General features: G+C 40.5%; 1 protein-coding gene across 1 annotated transcript in view; it reads left to right on the top strand.

Annotated features, from left to right (window-relative positions):
- Window positions 1–7,306: 7,306 nt before the first annotated feature.
- The window catches only part of plppr4a (phospholipid phosphatase related 4a), a 51,043-nt gene continuing 34,405 nt past the window's right edge, over window positions 7,307–23,944 (top strand). Inside the window, exons 1-2 of the mRNA XM_069173317.1 lie at window positions 7,307–7,798; window positions 21,495–21,680. Coding sequence (XP_069029418.1) covers window positions 7,715–7,798; window positions 21,495–21,680 — 270 coding nt within the window. The 5' untranslated portion in view covers window positions 7,307–7,714. The remainder of the gene's footprint in view (window positions 7,799–21,494; window positions 21,681–23,944) is intronic.

Here is a 23,944-nt window from a genome sequence, read left to right as displayed (position 1 = left end):
AGGCAAATTGTGGCAAAATTAAATGTATAATGCAGTACAGTAAATAAATTAAGTCTATAAATAAGAAATTAATAAAATTGCTTGAGGTGTAAATGTATTGTTTCCTAATGATAGAGCAATATATTAGTTGGAAACAACTTTACTTTCCATTGCAGATGACACTCAGCCATGTTCACCTATGAAGCTGGATTTAAAAAATTTTTTTTATCAATCTTCATGCATATCTCAAAGACATAAATGCCAAGATTAGCTGTAATTCTCTACTTCAATTCAGACAGAATTGAAGTTACTGTTTGTGGCTCAGGTGAACAACAGTTCCCAGCACCTGAACACCTGAACTTTGAATGGAAATTATTGACATTTATTTTGTGTGTTCAGATAAAAGCCTTGTGTGGACAAAGTCATGGAACTATGAGACAATCACGTTAAACCATTCGACAACAAGAGGGTTGAAATGTGGCTCAAAATCTTCCTTTACGATAAAAGTTTCAGGGAAGGTTTGCTGAGGTTACACTGAGTCATCCTGTAGTTATGCTTGGTTATGCTGTGAGAGGCCTTGACAGAGTTAGGAAAGGAAAGGGAGAGAGAGAGAGAGAGAGAGAGAGAGAGAGAGAGAGAGAGAGAGAGAGAGAGATCATTATCCCCCATTGGACTGACATGGTTTTGCTGGCCCAGAATTTATAAGTGACAACAGAGCAGAGAATAGTCAAGGAGGAACCCAGTGGAAGCAGATCAGAATACAGTGACAAGTACAACATCTGTGCCATGAAGACATTATGAAGATCAGGTCACAGGTCAGTCCTTTTATCTCTGGCTTTATTTACTTGTTGTAGTAACCATTGCTGTCTAAGCTGCTGAAGACCAACACAGTAGAAAACTCACACACACCAAAAGATTCCCATAACCTTTTAGAGACTGTTTACCCTTTTTTTCATTTTCTTTATTGCAACACTGCATCTGTTACATGTGTCAGTGCAAAGAAAAGGCACAACAATTGAGTGCCAAACTGTGAAAGGTGAATAAGTGGCAAAGATTGTGGTCAAATGATAGTCAACTGTCTAAAAGCTAATATACAATTAGCTTATCGTCGTATAGACCCCGTTTCCAAAAAAAAGTTGTCACGCTGTGTAAAATGTTAATAAAAACAGAATGCAATGATTTGCAAGTCATGTAAACATATATTTAATTCAAAATAGACCAAAGACAACATATCAAATATTGAAACTGAGAAACTCAATATGTGCTCATTTTGAATTTGATGGTAGCAACACATTTAAAAAAAAGTTGGAATGGGGGTATGTTTACTACTGTTTTGCATCACTTCTTTTCACATTTTTCAAATGTTTGGGAGATGCTGGAGTTTTTAAAGGGAAATGTTGTCCCTTTCTGGCTTATCTAGGATTTCAGCTTCTCAACAGTTCATTCAACAGTATTTTTTTATTTCATGATGTGTCAGACAAATGTTTTCAATGGGTGACAGGTCCGGACTGCAGGCGATCAGTTTATCACCTGGACTCTTCTACTACGGCGCCATGCTGTAGTCATACGGGCAGAATACAGTTTGGCATTATTTTGCTGAAATAAACAAGACCTTCCCTGAAAGAGACGTTGTCTGGATGGCAGCATATGTTGCTCCAAAACCTGAATATATCATTCAGCATTAATGCTTCCTTCCAGATGTACAAGCTACCCATGCCATGTGCACTAATGCATCCCTGTACCATCCCAGATACTGGCTTTTGAACTGAGCGCTGATAACAAGCAGGGTGGTCCCTCACCTCTTTGACCTGGAGGATGCAGCCTCCATGATTACCAAAAATAATCTCAAATTTTGATCCATCAGACCACCGGACAGTTTCCCACTTCACCTCAGTCCATCTTAAATGATCTTGAGTCCAGAGAAGGCGGCGGTGTTTCTGGATCATGTTTCTGGTTTCGGGATCTGGTTTCTTCTTTGGAGAGTTTTAACCTGCATTTGTGGACGCAGCGATGAACTGTGTTCACAGACGATGGTTTTCAGAAGTGTTCCTGAGCCCATGCAGTGATTTCCACTCCAGAATAGTGTCTGTTTTTAATGCAGTGCGGCCTGAAGCTCACCACCATCCAATATTGGTTTTCAGCCTTGTCCTTTGTGACAGGGATTTCTCTGGTTTCTCTTAATCTTTTAATGATTTTGTGAACTGTAGATGATAAAATCCTCAAATTCTTTAAAATTGTATGTCATTGTCATGACATTATTCTTAAATTGTTGCAATATTTTCCCACCCAGTCTTTCACAGAGTGGTGAACCTCTTCCCATCTTCACTGCTGAGAGACTCTGCTTCTCTGGGATGCTCTTTTTATACCCAATAATCTTACTGATATGTTGCCGATTTTCCACCTCCAGGTGTTTTTCTTTCGTGTTAGAAATTTTTTTTGTCTTTTGTTGACCCTGTCCCAACTGTTTTGAGACGTGTTGCTGGCATCAAATTCAAAATGAGCATATATTTTTCATAAAACACCAAGATTTCTCCATTTCAACATTTGATATGTTGTCTTTGTCTATTTGCAATTAAATATGGGTTTATGTGATTTGCTAATCATCTCACTCTGTTTTAATTTACATTTTACACAGCGTCCTGACTTCTTTGGAAACAGGGTTGTAGAAGGAGCATGGAAAAGAATGGAAGGAGTTTTTCTCCTCATAATGTTTCGCTTATCAAGGGGGATATTGTAGTTATTTCAAACACCACCACCCACACACAACCCCGAGCATAATTCATTAAATACAGCTGATACACAGAATATTCTGAACTGCATCGATGTTAATAAGCAGACCTTTTACTTTTATAGTGTGATCAGGTCCCAGTGGATGCACAAAGTCTCTATCAGAGACTTTGAAAAAGAAAATAAGTTGTAGACTTTATCTTTAGCTGCCTGTGCCTCCTGTTCAGTTTATTGATAATTTGTTTGACAAAAATGTTTTGTAACTACTCGCACAGTTTGTCTCAAATTGTTGAGACAAACTGTACTAGTAGTTATCAGTTACAGGGAGTAATTATATATCTTAAACAGCTTAAAGAGTTTTACCTCAGAGCTTCTGGTTAGTGTGGAGAAGGTTGAATTTTTAAAAGAGTAAATTATACCTTTTGAGGAACTGTGGTTAAATATGCCATATTCTTTGCTCTGAGGGTGCTGAGTCAGATAAACTACAGCGTGTGTTCTGTTTCTTACTCAAGTGTTTTTAAATACTGAATTTCTAAATCTAAATCTAATCATTTATTATGGAGCCCAATTTGGTGAGACGAAGACAACAAAAATGACCTTGCAAGATCAGAATCAGATTTGACAAGAAATGTTATTGCATGATGGACGAGCATAATTACTGATTTACAATAAAGTCGGGATGCAAAGACTCTGCAGGGTGCCTAGCTTCCTGCTGGTGTAAAGCCTGTCACTTACTTGCCAGAAGGGATTTATTAATATTTGATGAATCCCCACTCCCTCACCCCATACACATTGATTTGTCAATTATGTATCAAAAGTATTGGAGGTAATTGCAACAACGTGCCTCCTGTTACTGTTATGTGCCGTAAAGGCATCTCTACTTCATTTGGTTAAATAATCTCTTACAAGTGCACAACACAGAGACACTAATTGTAACATTTACAAGTATGTTAAAAAATTTCACCATATATGTGTAGCTTTGTAGTCCCTGAGATGAATTGTGTTAAGATTTGCCGTTATATAAATAACCTTGAATTGAATTGTATTTATCAGTTACAGTGGGTAGTAAATATGAGATAATTTCCCCTCTGAGCTTCTAATTACTGTGAAAAAGCTCTCAAGTCAGAATTTTTTTTTTTTTTTTTTTTTAAGAAAATTGTGTATTTCGGGGAACTTCTTTCACTGGCAGATGGATTCATATTCTCTGCTCTTGTGAGTATTTGGGGGAGAAGTGGGAATGAGTCGTTATAAACCTGTTATCACTGCACATGTCAGGGAGTGCGACAACGTTCAATGGTAAGTAGAGGACAACAAAAATAAGAGTACATTATCAGTATCAAATTTGGCAGCAAATTGTGGTTATTTAATGATCCTGCATGAGCATCATTACAGTTACTACTGTACAGCATTTTTAATGTATCATGTATGTCCCACTAAGCTATGACAGCGAGCCAGCCTGAACAACAACAAGCCTCAGCATTTAAGCAGCAAAACAGAATTCAGACATCATGTTTTACTACTGCAACATGTCACTATGCTTCAATAACCAGAAAATCAGATTTATCAATCTTTTTTTAATTAAAAAATAAATCGATTTTCATCGATAGGACCTTCTAGGTTAAAATTAAAAGACTATACTGTTAAATAAATCAGCTTTTGGAAATAAGCCTTCTTTTGGTAAATTGATAATTAAATTTAATTAAAAATGGAAAAGACACTTTCATTCTTTGATTTGGGGGCAACTAAATATTTGGTTCAACTACCCTGAACTGTCAGCTTTTCCTGATGTGCAACAGGTTTTTATTCAGTCTCCTAATGACACACTAACAAGGTAAGGGTTACTGATGGCGCTGATCGTTAGTCTGTCACAACTGACAGCATATTGCACGCTGCATCCGGAGGCCATACCTTGGCACCGTGCGCTATGCCCGCTGTCACGAGGGCTGTGTGGCCCACATATTATCACGAAGAAGGGGGCGTTCCCACTCACTCATGCGCGCTGCCCGTGCGGAAAATAGGTTTTTAGCACATCTCTGACGTCACTCCCAGCTCCCAGTCTTTGGCTTTCCTCCGAAGACTGCGTTGATGATGAATAACTTTGTAGTGGAAATCCCGAACTTAAATTCGGAATGGAAAAACGTTGGGGATGAAAAGAGCAGTCAACACAAGAAAAGTGAATTGAGTTTGAAAAAAACAGGTATATATCATAAGATATATTCATATATCCATATAGGCTGGCACTTTTTAGAACAAAGTTACATTGTGCTTTATGGTTGAAACAAGATCACAACATTTTAGGGCTGCAATTAGGCAAACAAACTTAGAAAATTACAAATAATAGGCTAAAACACTGGATATTCAACTAACACCTCCTCAACCTCTGCAAAACAATACTTTCTGAGTGTTATAGAATTCAAAATCATCTCAAATAAAAATTTGTTATAGAATGATCTCAAGGTATTTAACATTGTATGGTTGTCCCTTACAATGATAGAGAGAGACATGAGGAGCTAGCAATTGACACAACAGTGGGAAAGAAAAACTCCCTTTTAACAGGAAGAACCTCCATCTGACTGGACTGATTAGGTTGAGGGGACAGTGGAGAGAAAAAATGAACAGCAAAGATAGACACACAATAAACACTATGCAGGTTGGTGGGTCCAATAACTGCAGATCAGAAACATGGTGCTCAAGAGCCAAAAGCACCTGCAGAAAAAGCTCAAACTATGGCACAGAGAAAACACAAAGTTAATGACAGACCATAGTAGCATATGAAAATACATAGAGAGTGAAAGAGTAGAGGAAAGGAGCTCAGTGCATCATGGGAGGTTCAACATCCTAGGCCTATGAGGGATCGTTCAGGGTTATCAGAGGTAGTCCTAATATGGTAAATGGTCTGTACTTGTATAGTGCTTTATCACCTTTCAGTCTCAAAGCGCTTTAACATGGTTTTCCATTCACCCATTCACACACTAATGAGACAGATCAACATGCAAGGTGCTGCACATTCACACACTGATGGATCACCATCAGGAGCAACTTAGGGTTCAGTGTCTTGCTCAAGGACACTTAGGCATGTGGACAGGAGGAGCTGGGGATCAAACCACCAACCTTCTGATTAGTGTACAACCCACTCTACTGACTGAGCCACAGCCTCCCTATTTAAGCTTTATCACATGACAATTTTTGTTTTGTTTTTGTTCGGGGATTTAAAACACAAGCTTTCATTTAATTTATCTGGTGTCATTTTGTGATACAGCTCTGGATGAGCCCTTTCACGTTTCACTTTACAGCAGCAAAACCCAGTGTGCTGGAACTATTAAATAATGCGACCTGAACCTAATACTTAACGGTCCAAATGGTTTACTCTGTGAATTACAAACTCACTGAACTGGGTTCAGTGATTTATAAACGAGAAATATGTCATTCATTTAAATACATTAAAATAAGGCTTCAGTGAGCAAAGATGTCTCCTTGTGTTAAATGACTGTTGCTTCGACTACCATTTCTGTACGTGTTCATGACGCCCCTTATTTAGATATTTATTTTTTGTAAGTGTTCATTTGCATATAGAACAGGGAAGTGAGATCCAGTCACAAGTGGTCACTTGAGACACATTTCGGTCGCCATTATGGCTACATAGAGGAAATGGAGGGACTATCAACCTATTTTAGACCTGCGGCATCTGAGCAGACTGCACCTATTGCAAGTCGGAGAGGTCCACACAAAAGTATTTAGTTTCCACCGAGTACCACTGCTGTTGGATAGAAGCCATCAGTATGTTTATTGTGTGCAGAAATAGAGGGCACGACAACACATCTCAGTAAACTAACGAAATAAAGCCTGCAGATGTTTGCAGGTGATGCATTTAAATGTTAGGGGTATTTTTGCAAAACTGCAGTGTGCAATTTGAGACAAAAAAAATGTCAATATCTAAATACTACACAAGTGTACTAACATATGAGTGTACTACATGTATGAAACTATGTGATTTGAGACACGGCCATAGTGTATGACGTGGTATAAAATCTGATGGTGTGACTTCCTCCCAAAACAATGGGGGTATCGCAATTTGGTTGGTGCTGCCCCCCGAAAATGGGGAAAAAAACGTGATTAGATTTTTCCAAAAATACAAGTTTCATTGGATAATCAAGAGACTTCACATCGGTTCTCATTTAAAAACTCGGGTTTGTAGGTTTGTCGATCTTAAAAAGTCACTACCCAAAACAGAAACTACAGTATATCTCCGTGGCTGCAGTCGGTGCAGTGAGACCTCTTCATTTCCCCAATTCGCTGCCGAGAACCTGCTGATTTATGTGAAGTTGGCAAACATTAGCCTAAAAGACCAGATGTAGGCTAGTTAGCATATTTGCAATACAGATAATTATACATCTACCTTAACAATTGCTATAAAAATGACTGCACTTTTTATTTTCTTCTTTTAAAAAACCGAAATGTTTCCCAAGAAATGACTGATTGAATGGGAACCAAAAGTGCCCTGAAATACTAAAGATTAGTTTATTTTGAAAGTCCGTACAGGAAATGTTTTGGGTCATTTTGGAAAACGTAACCTGCAGCAGCAGACCGTAGCTGAGCGGAGCAGAGGCGGAGGAGAGTGAGTGAGTGCTGAGGTACCGGGGGATGGGGAGTGTGACCTGGAGGCTCCTCTCCTTTGGACACCGTATTACATTTGGAGGATGATTTTTTAACTCCGATGTTTAATGTCAGCACACCGGGCGAACAGCTGTGGAGGAGTCCGTGTCTGGTGTCCTACGCTGGCACACAATTTTGCAGCCCCAAGACCGCATTTTAGGGGAAACATTGGACGTATGACATTAACAGGCACCCACACTTCCAGCTCACCTTGCCGGGCGCTGAAGGTCCACCGTTAGGGGCTTTCGGGGGCAGCAGGGAGAACGGACTCGCCCTAAATTTTTTCAAAATTACGACGGGGATCAAGTACAGCTCCCTGTCTCCCGGCGACGGGAGCGACCACCGGCTGCTCGTGATGTCTCGTGCCAAAGAGCGGCTGAAAGGCGGGAAGGAGACCAAGGACAGCGTCACTCTGTTACCATGCTTTTATTTTGTAGAGGTGAATATCTATCTATCTATCTATCTATCTATCTATCTATCTATCTATCTATCTATCTATCTATCTATCTATCTATCTATCTATCTATCTATCTATCTATCTATCTATCCATCCATCCATCCATCCATCCATCCATCCATCCATCCATCCATCCATCCATCTGAGTGTGAAGTAGGATTATTGTGCAGATGTGTTGCTGTTTGATTAGATTGACTAGTCAGCTGGTTGACTGCTTGGTTTATTGGGTGACTTGTTTAAAATGTCTTTACAGCTGGTGAATTAATGCTCTCAGTCAGGATGTCGGCCTATCTGTTGTTGGATTGGCCTGGTTTTTAACTGGGGGCAGTACAGAGGGTGGGGGGTGGAGGGTGCTGTTGATGGATGTCAGTCAGGCATTTGGTAGCTTCTTCCTCAGACCATTTAGTTTTAAACTCCTCATGACCTGCAGTCTTGGGGAATCAAGCATACCCTCACTTAGTAGCCACAGTCAGGGAACGCTAATGATGCAAATACATATGAAGTTCATTCTGGATATTTTAAACGCACTGAATATACTGTGTGCGCTGACATGCTGCAGAACGAGGTGTCAAATAGGTGGCATGCAGTGATAATGACAATTTGTATTCAGCTAATCGCTTTTGACCCTGGTTTTTTTTTTTTTTTGCAGGCAGTTAATCTGCAGTCGCTACGGGATATTATGACTCCCCCCCATTTGTGGGGCAGATTACAAAGATTTGTAAGCGTAAATTTTATATACCAGAATATCATTCATGTCGTATGCAGCAGTCAAAACACTTTGACAGAAAACAGTGAAGAGAGTCCCAATTCCATGCTGCAGTTTCATACTTTAGACTCAGTATCCATTTAATCATTAGTATTAAATCGTCAGCGGCAACAGGTCACTGTTTCGCCCGTACCTGACGGATCATTGTGTTCCACTGACTCTATCACAGTAATTGTTTTTCTCCTCTGGACTAAAGCCGACAGTCATGCTGCATTTAGTTCCTACGCCCACAGACTGTGAAACAGCCTCTCTGCAGGCGGACGACGTTCACTTCTTCTAAAGATTTAAATTATTATCTCTATTATTAATAATAATTGTAATATTAGGAGCTGTAGTAGCAGTAATAGTAGTAGTGGTGGCCCATTAGGGTTTTCATTCTTTAGATATATCCTAAATTTGTAGTACTGTGAGAGTGGAACACAGCAACAGTGAAATAACCTCCATTACTGTGTACTCACTGAAAGGCCAGTGTGAATAAAATAACATTTGTTCGTCTTGGCGGGATTGTGCATTGTTTCCTCAATTAATGTCTTGCCGTCAACTTAATCTTTATGTAATTGTCACGGACAGAAAATTTCCCCTTTTTAATTCTTAACTTAGAATTCATAACTTCTGAATTCATAGCTGAGCAGCACCACATAAAAAAAAATGAATTTTTCTGTAAATTAAACAGTAAACAGAATAATTGAAAATGTTGTGCGGTCTTGAGTCTTGCTAATGCTCAGACATGCACAATCAAGTGTGGAGTTTTGAGTTGAAGCAGGTTAATAGAGTTTTGCTTTGACCAATTATGAGTTTACAAAAAAATGACAATCCCTTCACATATTTATGAATAACTGAAATGCTAGACAACCTACATTTATGGGCTTCATACTAACAATTTCCATTGGTTACACTGGTGTCTTAGTATTTCATTTAGGTCGACTAGCACAAAAGTAAGCGCACCCGAAAAAGAGTTCTGCTCCTGTTGCGTGTGAATGTTAAGCAGCACAGTGACGAGCATGAAGCAGGAGGAAGCTATATTCTTGATGACTCAGGAAATCAGCAACGGAATGCATTGAAGTATTTCAGAAAAATCGATGCACATTGAAGCAATGAGCTGGGAGAGGTGTTTTGAATGATGGAACTTCACTATCCAAAATCGGAAAAAAGGTGCATCAGGTCAGCTGCACGACCAGGTGGGCTTTCTTTGACATTGGCATGGTTGCGCACTGTGAATTCATCCCACAGGGTCGGACTGTCAACACTGAGTTCTACTGAGGCCTCTGAGGGAAAATGTGGTGCAAAGCATAGACATATATATATAGACTTCCACACGTTGCTACGATGCGTCATATTGGTCCGGGCAAGACTGGGCTGTCATCACATACAAGTGAACGGGGGGAGCTGGAATCTTCCGGGTAAAAAAAACATTATAACGTTTCCAATTCCCAACCGCTTTCAATTAGTTGTATTTATATTATAATGTTTATTATCAAAATAAAGTTTTCCCTCCAGTTGCTTAGAATCTTGAGTTCGACTATAATCTCAAGTAGACACTCCAGAGAGGAGTGTGTATTAACACCAGGCTCACATGGAGTGATTTACTTACAGTATATGGGGGAAAAGAGTCATCGTCAAAAGGATTGTAAAAACACAGATTTGGAGAATTGCAATAAGTCGGTCTGACGTCATGTGGCGTGACAATGTTTGTGATGAAAGGAAAGTGAAACACTTGCTCAACACAAAAACAATTTATTTTATGGTTAATTTAGGTCGTACTAATTAGAGCAGGGTGTTGTGCTGGTAAACAATACTAATTACTATATTGACGGACAACATAAAGTGTTAACAGCCCTCCCACACAGCCGTTACTCTGCTGGCTGTTTTAAACGTTATCTGCTGAAAACAACGTGTAGAAATGTAGTGTACAAACGATAATGACTGTTTTGTTCCTGTACTGGTCTGAATGGGTGATGATGAGGTTGTTTGTCCCTCTTCTGTATTCAGACAGCAAATAGAGCAGATTTTCTAACGCTATTTACGTCTGACTCTTGCGGTCAATTAGTTTGCTATAAACGTAATGTTATCACGGCCGAATACAGCCACAAACACTTGTTCTGTCGTGCCTGTTAAAAGTTATACCCCGAGATCTAGTTTAAATAGTGATTTGATCAATCCCAAGCAGCACACGACTCCAGCATCTTTGACTTCAGTTGTGTCAACTGAGAGATTTGGCAAGTTGTCCGGACCAATATGGCGGCCACGTTGGCATACGATCCTATTTAGATAGGATTAACATCCTGTTTGTTGAAAATCATGAACCATTTGTGTCATTTCTGTTGCTTATTGGCCTGATAGTCACAGCTTGGACATCAGGGTGAGATTCACTCAGAATATTGTTTTTATCATCTTTTTGGGGACAAAATGATTGACATGAGGATTCAGTCGACTCGTTCTTTGAGCACTGTTCATTTAAAAAAAAAAATATTTCCATCAGATCCTCTACAACTTCAGCTTCCAGAGTCAACTTTTTCTTTTTCTTTTTTAGTTCCTTCTCCTTGGCCTCGGATAAATGTTTCTATTTTAATGCAGCCATGCCCTCCATAAGTATTGCATGATCAGCTTTTGATTTTACAGTTTTTCAAAATCGCTAAGACACATTTCTGGAAAACTTCCACCCTTTTCTCAAAACTGTTGGAGCCTGTAGGAGAGTCTCCCTGCCATGAACAGAAAAACTCTTCTGTTGGGTTGAGGAAAGGGGAGTACGGTGAAAGGCAAGCGTTAATGAATTGCCGGTTGATGTTGAACCACTCAGCGAGGTGAAAACTGACATTGTCCCAAACTATAACATAGACAGAATGCTCTGCCTGCTTCTGCTGCTCCTGCCCAAGCAAGACATCTCAAAAACCACCAAGAAATGTCATTAGATGATGGGTGTTATTATAGCCCCAACATGGCATGTTGGTGGAGAACTCCACAACTACATATGGCAGCACTTACTGTGACATTGCCACCATGTTGGCCATGGACTTCAACAATGGCCCATTGGAAAATGATGTTCTGGTCTCTCAGATTGAACCCAGCTTCATCCACAAAAACGTATTCATGAGGTCTTTCCATGGAATCCAATTTAAACATTCTTGAAAAGCAGAAAGAAATATAGTTTTATAAGAGCACTCCCAATTTACATATATTACAGTGCCATTCAGCATACAGTAACAATAGTATGTAGTATTCAGCAGTACTGAACTGTAAACAATCAGCACTTAATGTACACTTACATTCACATACTGCTGCTTGACCCTCTTTGAGCTGTGGTCAAAAGGTATTCTGTACACCTGCTTCATGCGCACTCTGTTGTGTTAGGGGACGCGGTCAATGGTGGAAAGGCTGACAGTGTTGATTCCTTCAAAATTTGCATCGTCTTCAATGACTCTGCTGTATTTCTCTCAGTCGGTATGACTGCGGTATTGTTTTGACGAACCATATCAACTATCAGTGTCTCTTACTGTTGAGAGAACATCGATGTCCTTCCACCCCCACGTGGCAAACTTGCAATGCCACAAAAAGTCAATGTGCAGTTACAAAAATATTGATGAAATAGAGTACTACTGTAATTGCAAAGTGAAAAATGTGCTTTACTGAGTGAGAATTGTGTGTAACTATGTGAAGATTGTTTATGGTTTTGTTAAAAGAGTGTGTGATTTAACAAAGGGGTTCAGGCTACTGAGTATTTGGTTCAGAGAATGGGGTTTAGTGTTTTAGCAATTCAGAAAAACTGTATTCTTGCAAATGAACTGGATAATACTCCGGATAACTGGTATGGTCTTGAGTGAGATGCTGGTATCCGCGGTCCTCAGGATTAATCTCATCAGAAGTTTCACTTTGGTTGTAAGATTGTTCCATATCATTGTCGTTTGACTGCACCCATGAGTGGCCATCGTCAGACAACCAACTCCAGTGAATTTGAAAAACGTGGTCCTTTTTGCATGACACTATTTATTTTGCCTTTTACCTTCGCCCGTATTTCGTGGCTTGTTTGCATTTCAAAACCTCTTTTCTTGGCACTTTATTTGCAAAAAAGGCAAATTCTCTTTTAGTAAATGTGATACATCGTTTAAAAGAGGGCAGTGATGGAATGTCACTCCTGGTTTTTGAAGGCATTTCAGACATTGTCTCCTTTGTCTCAAACCCTTTTACGTCTCATTTAATTTGCACATTCTTTATTTGAAGTACCCAGAAAAATTCAGGGAAAGACATCAGTGTTGCAGATACATCATTTGTTTCATAGGCCTTCCTCCCCATTTTGGAGATAATTTTATCTGAAATTCAGGTGCAGGACCAAACCTCAAACACTCCCCTTCTGGACACGCGTCTATAAATCTCGTTCTCTGTTCAGACCTAGAGAACGACACATTTGTTGCTCATCTTGCCTTTGGAATTGGCTCCATAATGAATCTCTGCTTCAAACCATCCGATGATTTCCTCTTCGCCTCAGCACATGGTCTTCCTACCATCTAGCAAACCCAAAAATGCTGCGTTCAATGAGGACCATGTTAAGGACAGACCTGGCCAATCGCCATCAGGAGCATTCCAGCAAAAAACTCCACCGTCCAACATCCGAGATCCCACTCATGGAAAATCATCCACCTGTAGAAGCCACCAGTTCAAAAGTGAGTCCCTTCCTTCCTCCTCCTCCCACTTAAGCGAGCATCTAAAGACAAGGGAGTCTCCGGGAACAGCTGTCCCCACAAAAAAAAAAAAAATATTTTTAGTTATTTCTACTTCTTGCAACTTCTCAAAACTGTCCAACTGTCCTTTGCTCTATCCCCTAATTTCAGAGGTCCTGGGATCTTATTTCCGTTTGATCAACGATGGCGCTTATTTCAGAGATCAGATTCTGATTCTTCTTTCTCCCCATTTCATTAAACATTGTGACAACGTACCTGTCAGTGGCATCTTTAACAAAGGAGAAAAAACTCCCTCGCTATCATGTCCTTAATGCGCCGGCTCACTTGGATGTCAGTCACTCACTTTTTCATACTTAAGCTGAAGGTGACGTGCATCTCTTCTGCGTCTGCCTCCAATCTTTTCTCTTGCACCATCATCACCCTTTGCTCAAATGGCTTACTTACCCAGGAACCAACGTTTTTGTTGTGTTCAGTTACTGATTGTTCTGTTCTGCATTAAACCAAAAGGTGGCGCTGTGAGTTAGAGCAGCATAGTTGGAAGAGGAAGAGACTTGTTACGCTGCACCTGTATGCCATGATGAGGCCGGTGCTTGAGCTATGACATTAAAAATCGGTGACAATCCTACCTGAAGCTGCTTCTTTATACGACTAAACATTACGAACTGGCGATGAGACAAATTTACGACTGCTTTTGAGTGAAAATGGCCGTGAATGCGCCATTCCTGGACCTTTCTGTGCCGTGCCCAGGAGAGCCGGTGATTCTGTTCAAGACATAGGTGAGGATGTTTCATAATTACCTCCTCGTTATCAGTTCATGTGGAAATGCATGGTCAGAGGCAGGGACAAGAACACTATTACTCCACTGTTTGGAGTTTGTAGGAATCCATATTGCATTAGGAAAAAAGGACTGATCGAGCAGGGATGCGTATTGGACAATGGTCTGCACGCCTCCTTTGTTTCATTTATGTTGTGCACCGCGCTGGATCTCTGAACCACACAGCCAATTGCCTCCTCACGTTTACCTCTGCCTGCTGCCTCTCCCCTCACTGCGGATACTGAACCTGACCTTGTGGCTTTGCTGTCAGCAGCCACTGTCTCAGTGACAATTTGGTGTTCAGAGGGTCACGTTTGGTTGGACCTGAGTCTTTACGTTGCACACTCACTGATTTAGCACACGAAGGACATCAGGGCCTAGTGTGAACATAGCAGCGTCTGCGGGAACTGTATTGGGTCCATGGTATTGATGCACTGGTGCACTCTCAGGTAGCTGCATGTTCTTTGTTTCAAAGCTCAGACAAGTCAGCTAAAGTTTTTGAGGCACCACTGTAACCTGTCCTTCTACGTAAGGCCCCCTGGATCAAATTACGCTTGAACATTGTTGGACCTTTTGAAACTGCAATTTGGGACTTCAACTACTCTACTACTACACAAAGTGGCTTGAAGTTGCTTTCACATCATCTGTTACCATGGAAACAGTCCTTGGTTTCCTCAGCAGCATTTTCGCATGCTACGGAAACCTGGAGTCTTTGGTCGCTGATTTTGGACCACAATTTTCTGCTGCTGTATTGTCCTCACTTCTCCAGGGAAGAGTGATCACTCACATCTGCTCCTCTGTGTACCATCCATCCTCCAATGGTGCAACCGACAGGTTACACAGAGTTCTCAAGGGTTGCGTTCAGGCTGCAATCCTCCAAAACAAACCATGGAAATGTGCAACAACTGCTTTTCTTCAGGTATACCTTCTAAACCACACGCTATGCATCTCCATTGGAACTGATGCACGGCAACAAGATGAGAACTAAGCTCGACTTTCTCTCTTCCGGCTCCAACAGCACAGGATAATGAGATGCATGGCAGGGTGTCCCTTTGCCATCATAATTGCTTACATAAAAAAGTACTGTGACCTCAGATGGTGAGCGTGCGCTCCATTCCATTCAGAGAAGGGGACAGAGTAAGGTTGCGAAACCCAGTGCATGTGTTAAAGCAGCATCCGAAATTCTCTGCAGCCATCGGGATCAAAACGCAAGTGTGTCCTAGCCCAAAACGTCCTTGATGATGGGAAAACATGTTATGCTTCCCACTTGGCTTCAGTACCCAGTGTATCTCTTAAATTGTCAGCTCAGTCATGGACTGGTACTGAAGGAACAAGTGAGCCTGGAAATGTTCTTCGGACTTCATCCCATCCTGTTAGAGCACACAAGCCACCATACTGGCTTAAAGACTTCATCAGACTTAACACAGCTGTTCATACTGTTCCTTGTGGTAAATGAAACACACCGAATACTGTACGTGATTTATTCTGTTGGAAACGATAGTAAGTTATTGCGAAAAATGTTGCACAGATATAGTATAGAAATGCAGAGCACATTTTTGTTAAACCTGTTACGTTGTTATCTGCCTCAGATGACAGAAAGAAAACATTTACTTTTTCATGATATGGTGCTGCTCAATGGAGAGCAATCCTTCAGGAGGGGATATTTTGTTTCAGTTACTAATTGTTCTTTCCTGCATTATGCCACAGGGTGGCGCTGTGAGTTAGAGCAGCATAGGTGGAAGAGGAAGTAAGGTAGGCGTTGTTATGCTTTACCTGTACACCATGATGAAGCCTGCGCTTGAGCGCTGGTATTAAAAATCAGTGACAATCCTCCTTGATGCTGCTTCAGTACATAACTAAACATTACAGTTTTTATTGTATTCACTTCTTTGTTAATCAATTTGTTCCAAGTTGCCACCTCTGCTTATCCGACCTTCACCTCATTTCCAAGTATTGCCTGACCTCACTCAAACAAGCAAAACATACCAAATTGGCGCCCCGATTCCCATATTCAATTAAAAAAATATTGTTGCCATTGTAACATGATACAGAGCGCAAGATTACATATAGTTTCAGGTTAGGCTCTTTTTTGCATTTCCACGATATCTTGAAGCTTGGTGAGAAAACAGAAATGCACATTAATATTTGTTGCATTGAGTGATGGGGCAGAATATTTCCTTGCTTAAGGCTAAAAAAACGTTGGGGATTGATCACAGGATCTGTTTTGTCTCTTTCTTTCCCCAGCAAAGCTGCTCTTTCCACAGTTTCTATCTCACACACTGGCACATCATCCTACATACTAACTGGCTGCTAGGCAACATGGCTCTCTGAATGGAGTGTATTTTTATATCTGTGTGTTCAGGGCTACAGACATTAACAGGAGGAAAACATCCTTAGCAGCCTTCCTTCCTCTGTGCACAGTAGCCTTGAAGGCTTTGGTTGATACATCTTAAAAAATTATCATCGTTTATGATCAGCTATGTATGATATAGTGCAAGTACATGATGTAACAATAATGGCTGCGTATACATCGATGCACACTTTTCTATCTTGCAGCTTCAGCGGTTGTGTGTAGTTTAGGTCAGTAGATGAGGACAATAGGCTAATATCTATGCAGCACAGTGTTTTTACATGCTGTCAAGAAAGTATCTGGTGGGGGAAGTTCATTGTTGAGATTGCTACATGATCACTGTGAGCCCCCATAGCCGTAGCCTGACTGCACAACTGATCTGTCAATCAAACAGACACGCCTCCAAAGACACATCTTTTTGAAGTTTATTTTCTCATGAATGAGGGATTATTTTCAGATGGACCTCCAGAAAACTAACAAGAAGGAGTGACTTTAGCTAACAACACCAGGGTTGTTACATAGGGTTATCGAGATGAAGTGACCTAAGTGAGGATAAAGGCAGAACACGGATATTTAAGCGTGTGGAAAATTAGCAGGCATACTTACTTACTGGAAAATAATGTTCAGGGCAGATCATCCTGAGATCTTGATAGCAAATCATTTGTTTTTAACATTAACATGTTGCTTCAGGATGTTCCAGATAATTTCTGAGGTATACTTATGTTCTAGCACTCAGAATTTTGAGTGCATAAATGTGTTCACACTGACAAGTAAGGAAACAAGCAGTGCACTTTAAGTACCTGGATGATGCACTCAAAACAGTTCAAAAATGTAGATACAACACTGGACACTTTACACACTCAGCGGTGGCCATCTTGCCTCTGTAGTGGAAAGGGATGAACCACATGTTGGACATAAGCCATCGGTGTACTTATTGTGTGCATTAATTTCTCTGTAAAATAATTCCGGCAGATATGCTGGCAGGTGATTCATACAACTGTTACATTTATTTCCAGTAAGTGAAGAGCGGCAGTCTGCTTTTGTGTGCATTAGTTGAAATTCAAGTACTACACAAGTAAGAGTACTAACGCGGTAGAGTAATTTATTAAGGGTATTATGTCACTTGGAACACATGCTGTCTCTCCAGGTAGACATAAGTGGTGTCGCACTGAGTCAGTGGCTGAAGGACCAGTGTGGACCAGTATGTAGGATTTAGAAAAGTCTGTTAACAGAAATGGAAAATTCCTAATTATGTCATAGTTTATGTATAATCTCCTGAAACTAAGTAGCATTTGGTTGCAATCTGCAACCTCACTGCTTGATGAGACCTAATTCTACACACGGCTCCTTTAAGTAACAAACTGAAAAAAATGTACCCAGTACCGTGGTCTCCCACCTCCACACAGATAGTCAACCATTACCTGAAGTACGCGTGATGTTGTATTGTCAGCTTTTGGCACGTTACTGCAAATAGTTGATAGTCTAGCACAGACCTGGGCATTGTATGGCCCACGGGTTGGCTGGTTGACAAGAGGGGTCGCTCTAGGAGACGGCCTGGGGCCTGGATGGACAGGAGACGAAGGCGAAAACTCGCTGGAAAAAGGGCTAGAGGCCAGCAGCAAAGGCGGAACACCGTTGGGGGCTGCACCACCCCTCGGAGAAGGGAAGGCAGAAGACTGGAGGACAGACTGGTGGCCAACAGCCAGCCACTTGGAGCAGACACAGGAACTTGAGAGGCGTCAGCTAACCTGGACTGAAACAGGCTGGACACACGACTCAAACAGACTGGGCGCTAGAAACAGAAATGGCCGGGGACTGGAACCGAAGACCCAGTCAGAGACCGGAGGCTTACGAACCAGGAGCAGTGGACTCTGCAGGGGAGATGCCAGAGGAGGTAGCGTCGACCTGCCCAGGAACAGGAACTGGAATGGTGGCATTGACCCACTGGGACGCTGGAGGCGACTCTGAAGCAGGAGCAGAGGACTCGGCAGGGGACAGCGGGGGAGACGGTTAGGATGCTGGGCATCTCTCCTGGGAACTGGAAACTGAGAGCAGGCTTGGAGAACGAAAGGAACAGACGCACAGGAGACCTCTGGTGGGATGAGTGAAAGACCCAGAGGACAAATTAAACTTAAAATAGGCACACAGACCAAAACCTTGACAGAAACCAGGAAATAAACTGAGCAGCAACAATAAATATGCCATATTTTATATGCCATAAAAATGATTTGAAAGCTGATAATATTACATGAAAACTCAAAACATCTAAAAAAAAAAAAAAAAAAAAACCCACCGTTTATTATTGTATGACCAAAGTAAAATTCTGTACACAATACAATATCTTATATGTATTCTTATGTCCCTCTTCTCCAGCTAAGCAAATAGAGAGTGGGTTGTTGAATCCCTGTCTACCAGACTATTGCTCACAGCTTCTTTTTCTTCCCTGTGATTACAGTCCGGATATGCTGCTCGTATCAGTGTTCGCTCAGCCACTCTGACTGTCGGACCAATCAGTGACCAGTATCAGTGGTTAAGCGGGTTTGTTGCAGCCCTCCTTTACTGCGATAAGACGGCTGGGTAAAAACTGGCAGTGACGAGCGCAGCATTTCAAAATTTTATTTTTAAACTCTTGGTGACCAGAAAAAAAACAGAGCGTTTGACGTTGAGCGCAGAACAAACACTCAGCGCCTCATCATGGTGGTGGTGTGCTCAGGTAAAAATACTTTTGTAGAGAGTGCAGTGTCGGACAGTTTCAGCGCATGATGTTTGGTTAAAATGAACCCGGAGGTCTACAGCCAGTAGGATGGAATGGCTGCAAACAATTCCCTACGGAGCATGCCCAGACCCAGTTATTGACACAATTTGGGTCTGAGCACGCTGGGCTCGTCTACCAGTACTGTTGATTTTATAAAACACAATTTTTAGGAGTCTGGGTTTCAAAAATAGCTTTAAACCTCAGGTCTGGTGCTAATGATTAATGTCTCTTCAAGAGTGTGGGAGCAGTTTTACGACTGACCTATATCGTGACTCGTATTTGTTTGAAGCTGATGATACTCGACATGGGCTCGGCATCATTTTGAATATGATCTGCCAGTTTGCAGTGTCATACAGTAATTATTAGTATGGCTATTAGGCCTAGGGGAGTATCGGCATTGCAGCTGCGTGCATCCCGTGCTTACTGGACAAATATGAGGTAAACGGATACAGAGAGAGGTGCACCATTGTTCTTTACTGTATGTCCGTCAGATGGCTGAACGGTTACACACTTCAAGAAAAAAAACAAAAAAACAGGGATTGATAGATTATTCCATTAAAGAAATCAGACAACGATCAGAGTTGTCCGTCCTCTGAAATTAAAGATTCTGATCAGATTACTCATATTTATACTATAGCATAGAATAGTTGGTAAGGATTTCAACTAATCTGGAGTCTGATAGTGCTTAAAGCCCATATAAAAAAATTATCCAGGCTGCAGTTCCTCTAATATAAATACAAATATGAATATAGACTATTGGTTCCTGAGCAAATTGGAGTCTATGTGATAAATAGGATTTAAAACAGCACAGTGTTAAGTTCCACTTAAACACTTAAAAGTTCCGTTCTGTTGCGATCAATGGTGTAAAATGCAACACTAAGATTTAGCAGTACAAGTATAGAGACACAGTCCACTGTAATAAGCAATGAGAAAACTCTTGGTAACTTCCATCAGTGCTGTTTTTGGTCTACTCTAAATCCTGGTGAAAAATTCTTCAATCAAACCAATCCTGAGGAGAAGGTCACATACTTGATTGAACTGAAGGCTCTTTGAAAGATTTTAGAAATAAAGGGGAGATTGGATACAGGTCTGTCGTTGGATAAGATGCGTTGATCAATACTTTTTAAGCAGCCTGTGGTGTGTAGACTGCTGATAAAGATTTATTAATTTATTAATACGAATGTGATAATTAAAGGTAAACCTCCTTCAGTGGTCTTGTTGGGGTCTGAAATACATTGTGATGGTTTAGATAAAGCGATTGTTGGAGTTAGCTCAGATCGATAAGGGAAAAGTGGTGTGAATCCAGTCTGTACCTGATGATACACCTGTGACAGCTGTAAGATGAATGTGATTATTTTTTTCCTTGATAGTTACAATTTAATTTGTGAAGCTGATAAGGTCATTACTACTAAGAGCAAAAGTAATTGAAGGCTCAACAGAGCTATGAGTCTTTATCATCCTGGCTGCAGTGCTGGAGAGAAACCTGGGTTGTTCTTATTTTCCTTCATTAATAGAAATAACATTTGTGGTTAAATGTAACATTTTTCAGCAGCAGTAGGATGGATTGCTATGATATTTTGTGTACTCAATTCTGTCCCTCAGAGGATGATTTCTAATCACTTGGTTATCCCTTAAATTTTAATCTAGTTGCATCACAATTTTAAATTTTTGCTTACCTTTTGAACTAATTCATACCTATTAGCCTCAGATATAATTCTGTTTAGTGGTAATTAGCAAATTATGAACAGGCCAAACTAAGTTGGTGAACTTTGTAAGCATTATCCCAGCTAAACATCAGCATATTAGCATTGTCATTGTTAGCCATGCTAACCAGTATTATTAGTATTATTTGTTCTGTAGACACGGCGCAGTCTTGTTGAAAACTATTGCTCCAATTAAGGACTTTAACAAGATTTAAGACTTGCATTTTTCGAGACATATTTTCCTTGACTGATTATATTGGAGTTAGCCATCGTCGTTGACACCTGCTCTTCCCTCCTCAGATTAATTTTTACCAAAGTTGTTGGCAGGTCCTCAAGCTGAGGACTCAAAATCACCCAATACTGCTCTTATTTTGGCATGAAACCAGTCAATTTCTCAGGAGCACAGCCCTCACACTTTTCTTAATCAAATTAGTCCAATTATTCGACTTTGTTACCTCATTTTTTTCTGATTTCTGTAAACCTTTCCATAAAAAAGAAAAAAAATCAAATAAAGGAGTGTTTTTTTTTTCTTCTGATTATTGTGATTATGCTGACACTGCAATATAACAGAACAGATTTCTCATTTATTTTGTGTCGGTCTTCATTCTTTCCTACAGCTCCCCATCCTGGCCTCCTCTGTTGTCAGTCTTTATTTTCTGGAGCTGACGGATATTTTCCAGCCGGTCCATTCTGGGTACAGTTGTAATGACCGCAGTCTGTCTCTGCCGTACATTCGGCCCAGACAGGAAGTCTGTCCCCTGCCGCTGCTCTTCAGCTTGGCCTTTGCCATTCCCACCGCCACTGTAAGTAAACCTCCACTTCTTGAGCCTCCACACTGGACCTCCCAGCAACATCCACATGTGACTAACACACTGACTGCTCTCAGGGAAGTGGCCGACACTAAGATAAAAGTCATATTTGCATGAACTAGTAGCTATGATGAGTTAACCATAACTTCACCAGGTGACCGAACATTCCTCCTCTATCTGACTAGTAGTAATAATAAGTGCTATTAGTTAAATTTTTAACATCAAAATGAAGACAAATATCGTAAATAATTTTGCAATGGGAAATCCATCTTCCCAGAGTTGGAGTTGGTCTCCGACATGTTGCTGATTCAGCAATGTTCCCAGAATGCTGCAGGATTTTGACCACGCTGAGATAAATCATTTTACTTATCTAGTGTAGCTACACTAACATCTAATAGAAGTAAACCAGCCATTTTATCCATGTTAACTCGAATTCTACTAAACTAAATGCCGTCTGTGAAGTGAAATTGCATTCAGCTCTTAGGAAGGAATTTCTTTTGTTTTTCAGTTGAACTTAAAGGTGTTGTCAAGATAGAGAGCAGAAAAACTCCACAGCCATGTAATACTGTAAATTCCTGAACCTGGAGTTGTTCTTTCTCTTGAAGTCTGCTGCTCCACCGTCTGTTGGCATTATTTACATTTCTCTCAACTCTTTTCTCCCTCACTTTCTGTGACTTTGTGTGCACACAGCACTGCAGTCTCATGCCTTTTTATGGTTTACAACTGGCATGCGCTTTCAATTTACAAGGACCGTGAGATTCATCAATATAAGAACACAGGTCTAAACACATCCGGGGTTTAAGAACATGTCGTGAATCTGATGTAGAGTTTTTCTGAGGACATTTCTTAAGATCAAATTTCAGAAAAAGATCTTAAGAAGTTGTTGGTGAATTAGGGAACATTATGTTTACCTGTTTACCATCTGTATTTTCATTTGCCTGTCTGTCTGATCGATTCTTGTGAACACAATACCTCAGGAACACTATGAGGGAATTTCTTCAAATTTAGCACAAACGTTCACGTGGTCTCAAGAATGAACTGATTTGATTTTGGTGGTCAAAGGTCAAGGTCATAGAGACCTGACGTCTGCCCCGTTTTTATGAATGCAATATCTCCAGTATGCCTGAAGGGAATTTCTTCAAATTCCGCACAGATTTTCACTCTCATTAATGGATTAATTGATTCAATTTTGGTGGTCAAAGGTCAAGGTCATAGTTATCTCACATCTGTCTCATAAGCTTGAACTTGATATCTCACATACGCCTTGAGGACATTTCTTAATATTTGGCACAAATCTACCTCTGGACTAAGGAATGAACTGATTACATTATTGTTGGTCACTGTGGCCTCATGTCCATCCCGTTCTCATGAACCCAAAAAAATACAAATATGTTACAGGAATTTCTTCAAATTTGGGATAAAGGTTCACTTGGACTCGAAGTTAAAATGATTAGATTTAAAGGTCAAGGTCACTGTGACCTCACAAAACATGTTTGTGGCCATAGCTGAAGATTTCATTTGCTACAAAATGTCCAAAAAGTGATGACTGAGGATGTTTTGTATCCGAAAGGTCAAAGGTCAACTTCACTGTGACAGCAACATATTCATGTTTTAAATGTTTACATTTGATCATGAACTGAACTCTGATCTTTTGTCCACCTGAATGATTACCATCTGAATGATTGTAAAAACCTTCTGTGCTGTCGAATCGAAAATGTGTTATGTTGTGAAATTTATAGTTTCTTTTTATTCAGGTGAGCTGTCATAGGTCCTGAATGTGTCCTGCAGAATTCACAGGTAGCTTCATAAGGTTCACAAGCACTCGCGAGGCACTGAATGAAACTAATTCACCTGCTCATCACAGAAAGATCATCCACCGTCCTCCTCTTTTATTTGCCAACGTTTTATTATTAAGCCTTTTTATTTTCCCCACAGTATTGACTTTCTTGCTAATCATGTCCAATATAGTGTTTTTGTTCTTGTTATACTTATATTTCTTAATGTCAATGGCATCAGATTTCCTTTTCCTTTTGCGGTCGCTCCTTTTTCCATTGCTGGAATCACTTTAACACACACAAATCCCTCATTTAAATACAGTGATTTGCACCTGATTTCAATGACGCAATTACTCAGTAAATCACCTGCAAAACGGGTGCAAAACATTTTTGCAAACTTTTGGAAGGAACACGCAATTTAGTACCCTTTATTTGAGATCTTAGTAAATCAAGCCCATAATAGTGTATAGTTTGGCCAGACAT

The sequence above is a fragment of the Embiotoca jacksoni genome, unplaced genomic scaffold (genome assembly GCF_022577435.1).
Source record: "Embiotoca jacksoni isolate LCO1_2020_lvr unplaced genomic scaffold, fEmbJac1.0.p SCAF_59, whole genome shotgun sequence".
Lineage (NCBI taxonomy): Eukaryota > Metazoa > Chordata > Actinopteri > Embiotocidae > Embiotoca > Embiotoca jacksoni.
This window is presented reverse-complemented; position numbering and strand designations above follow the sequence as displayed.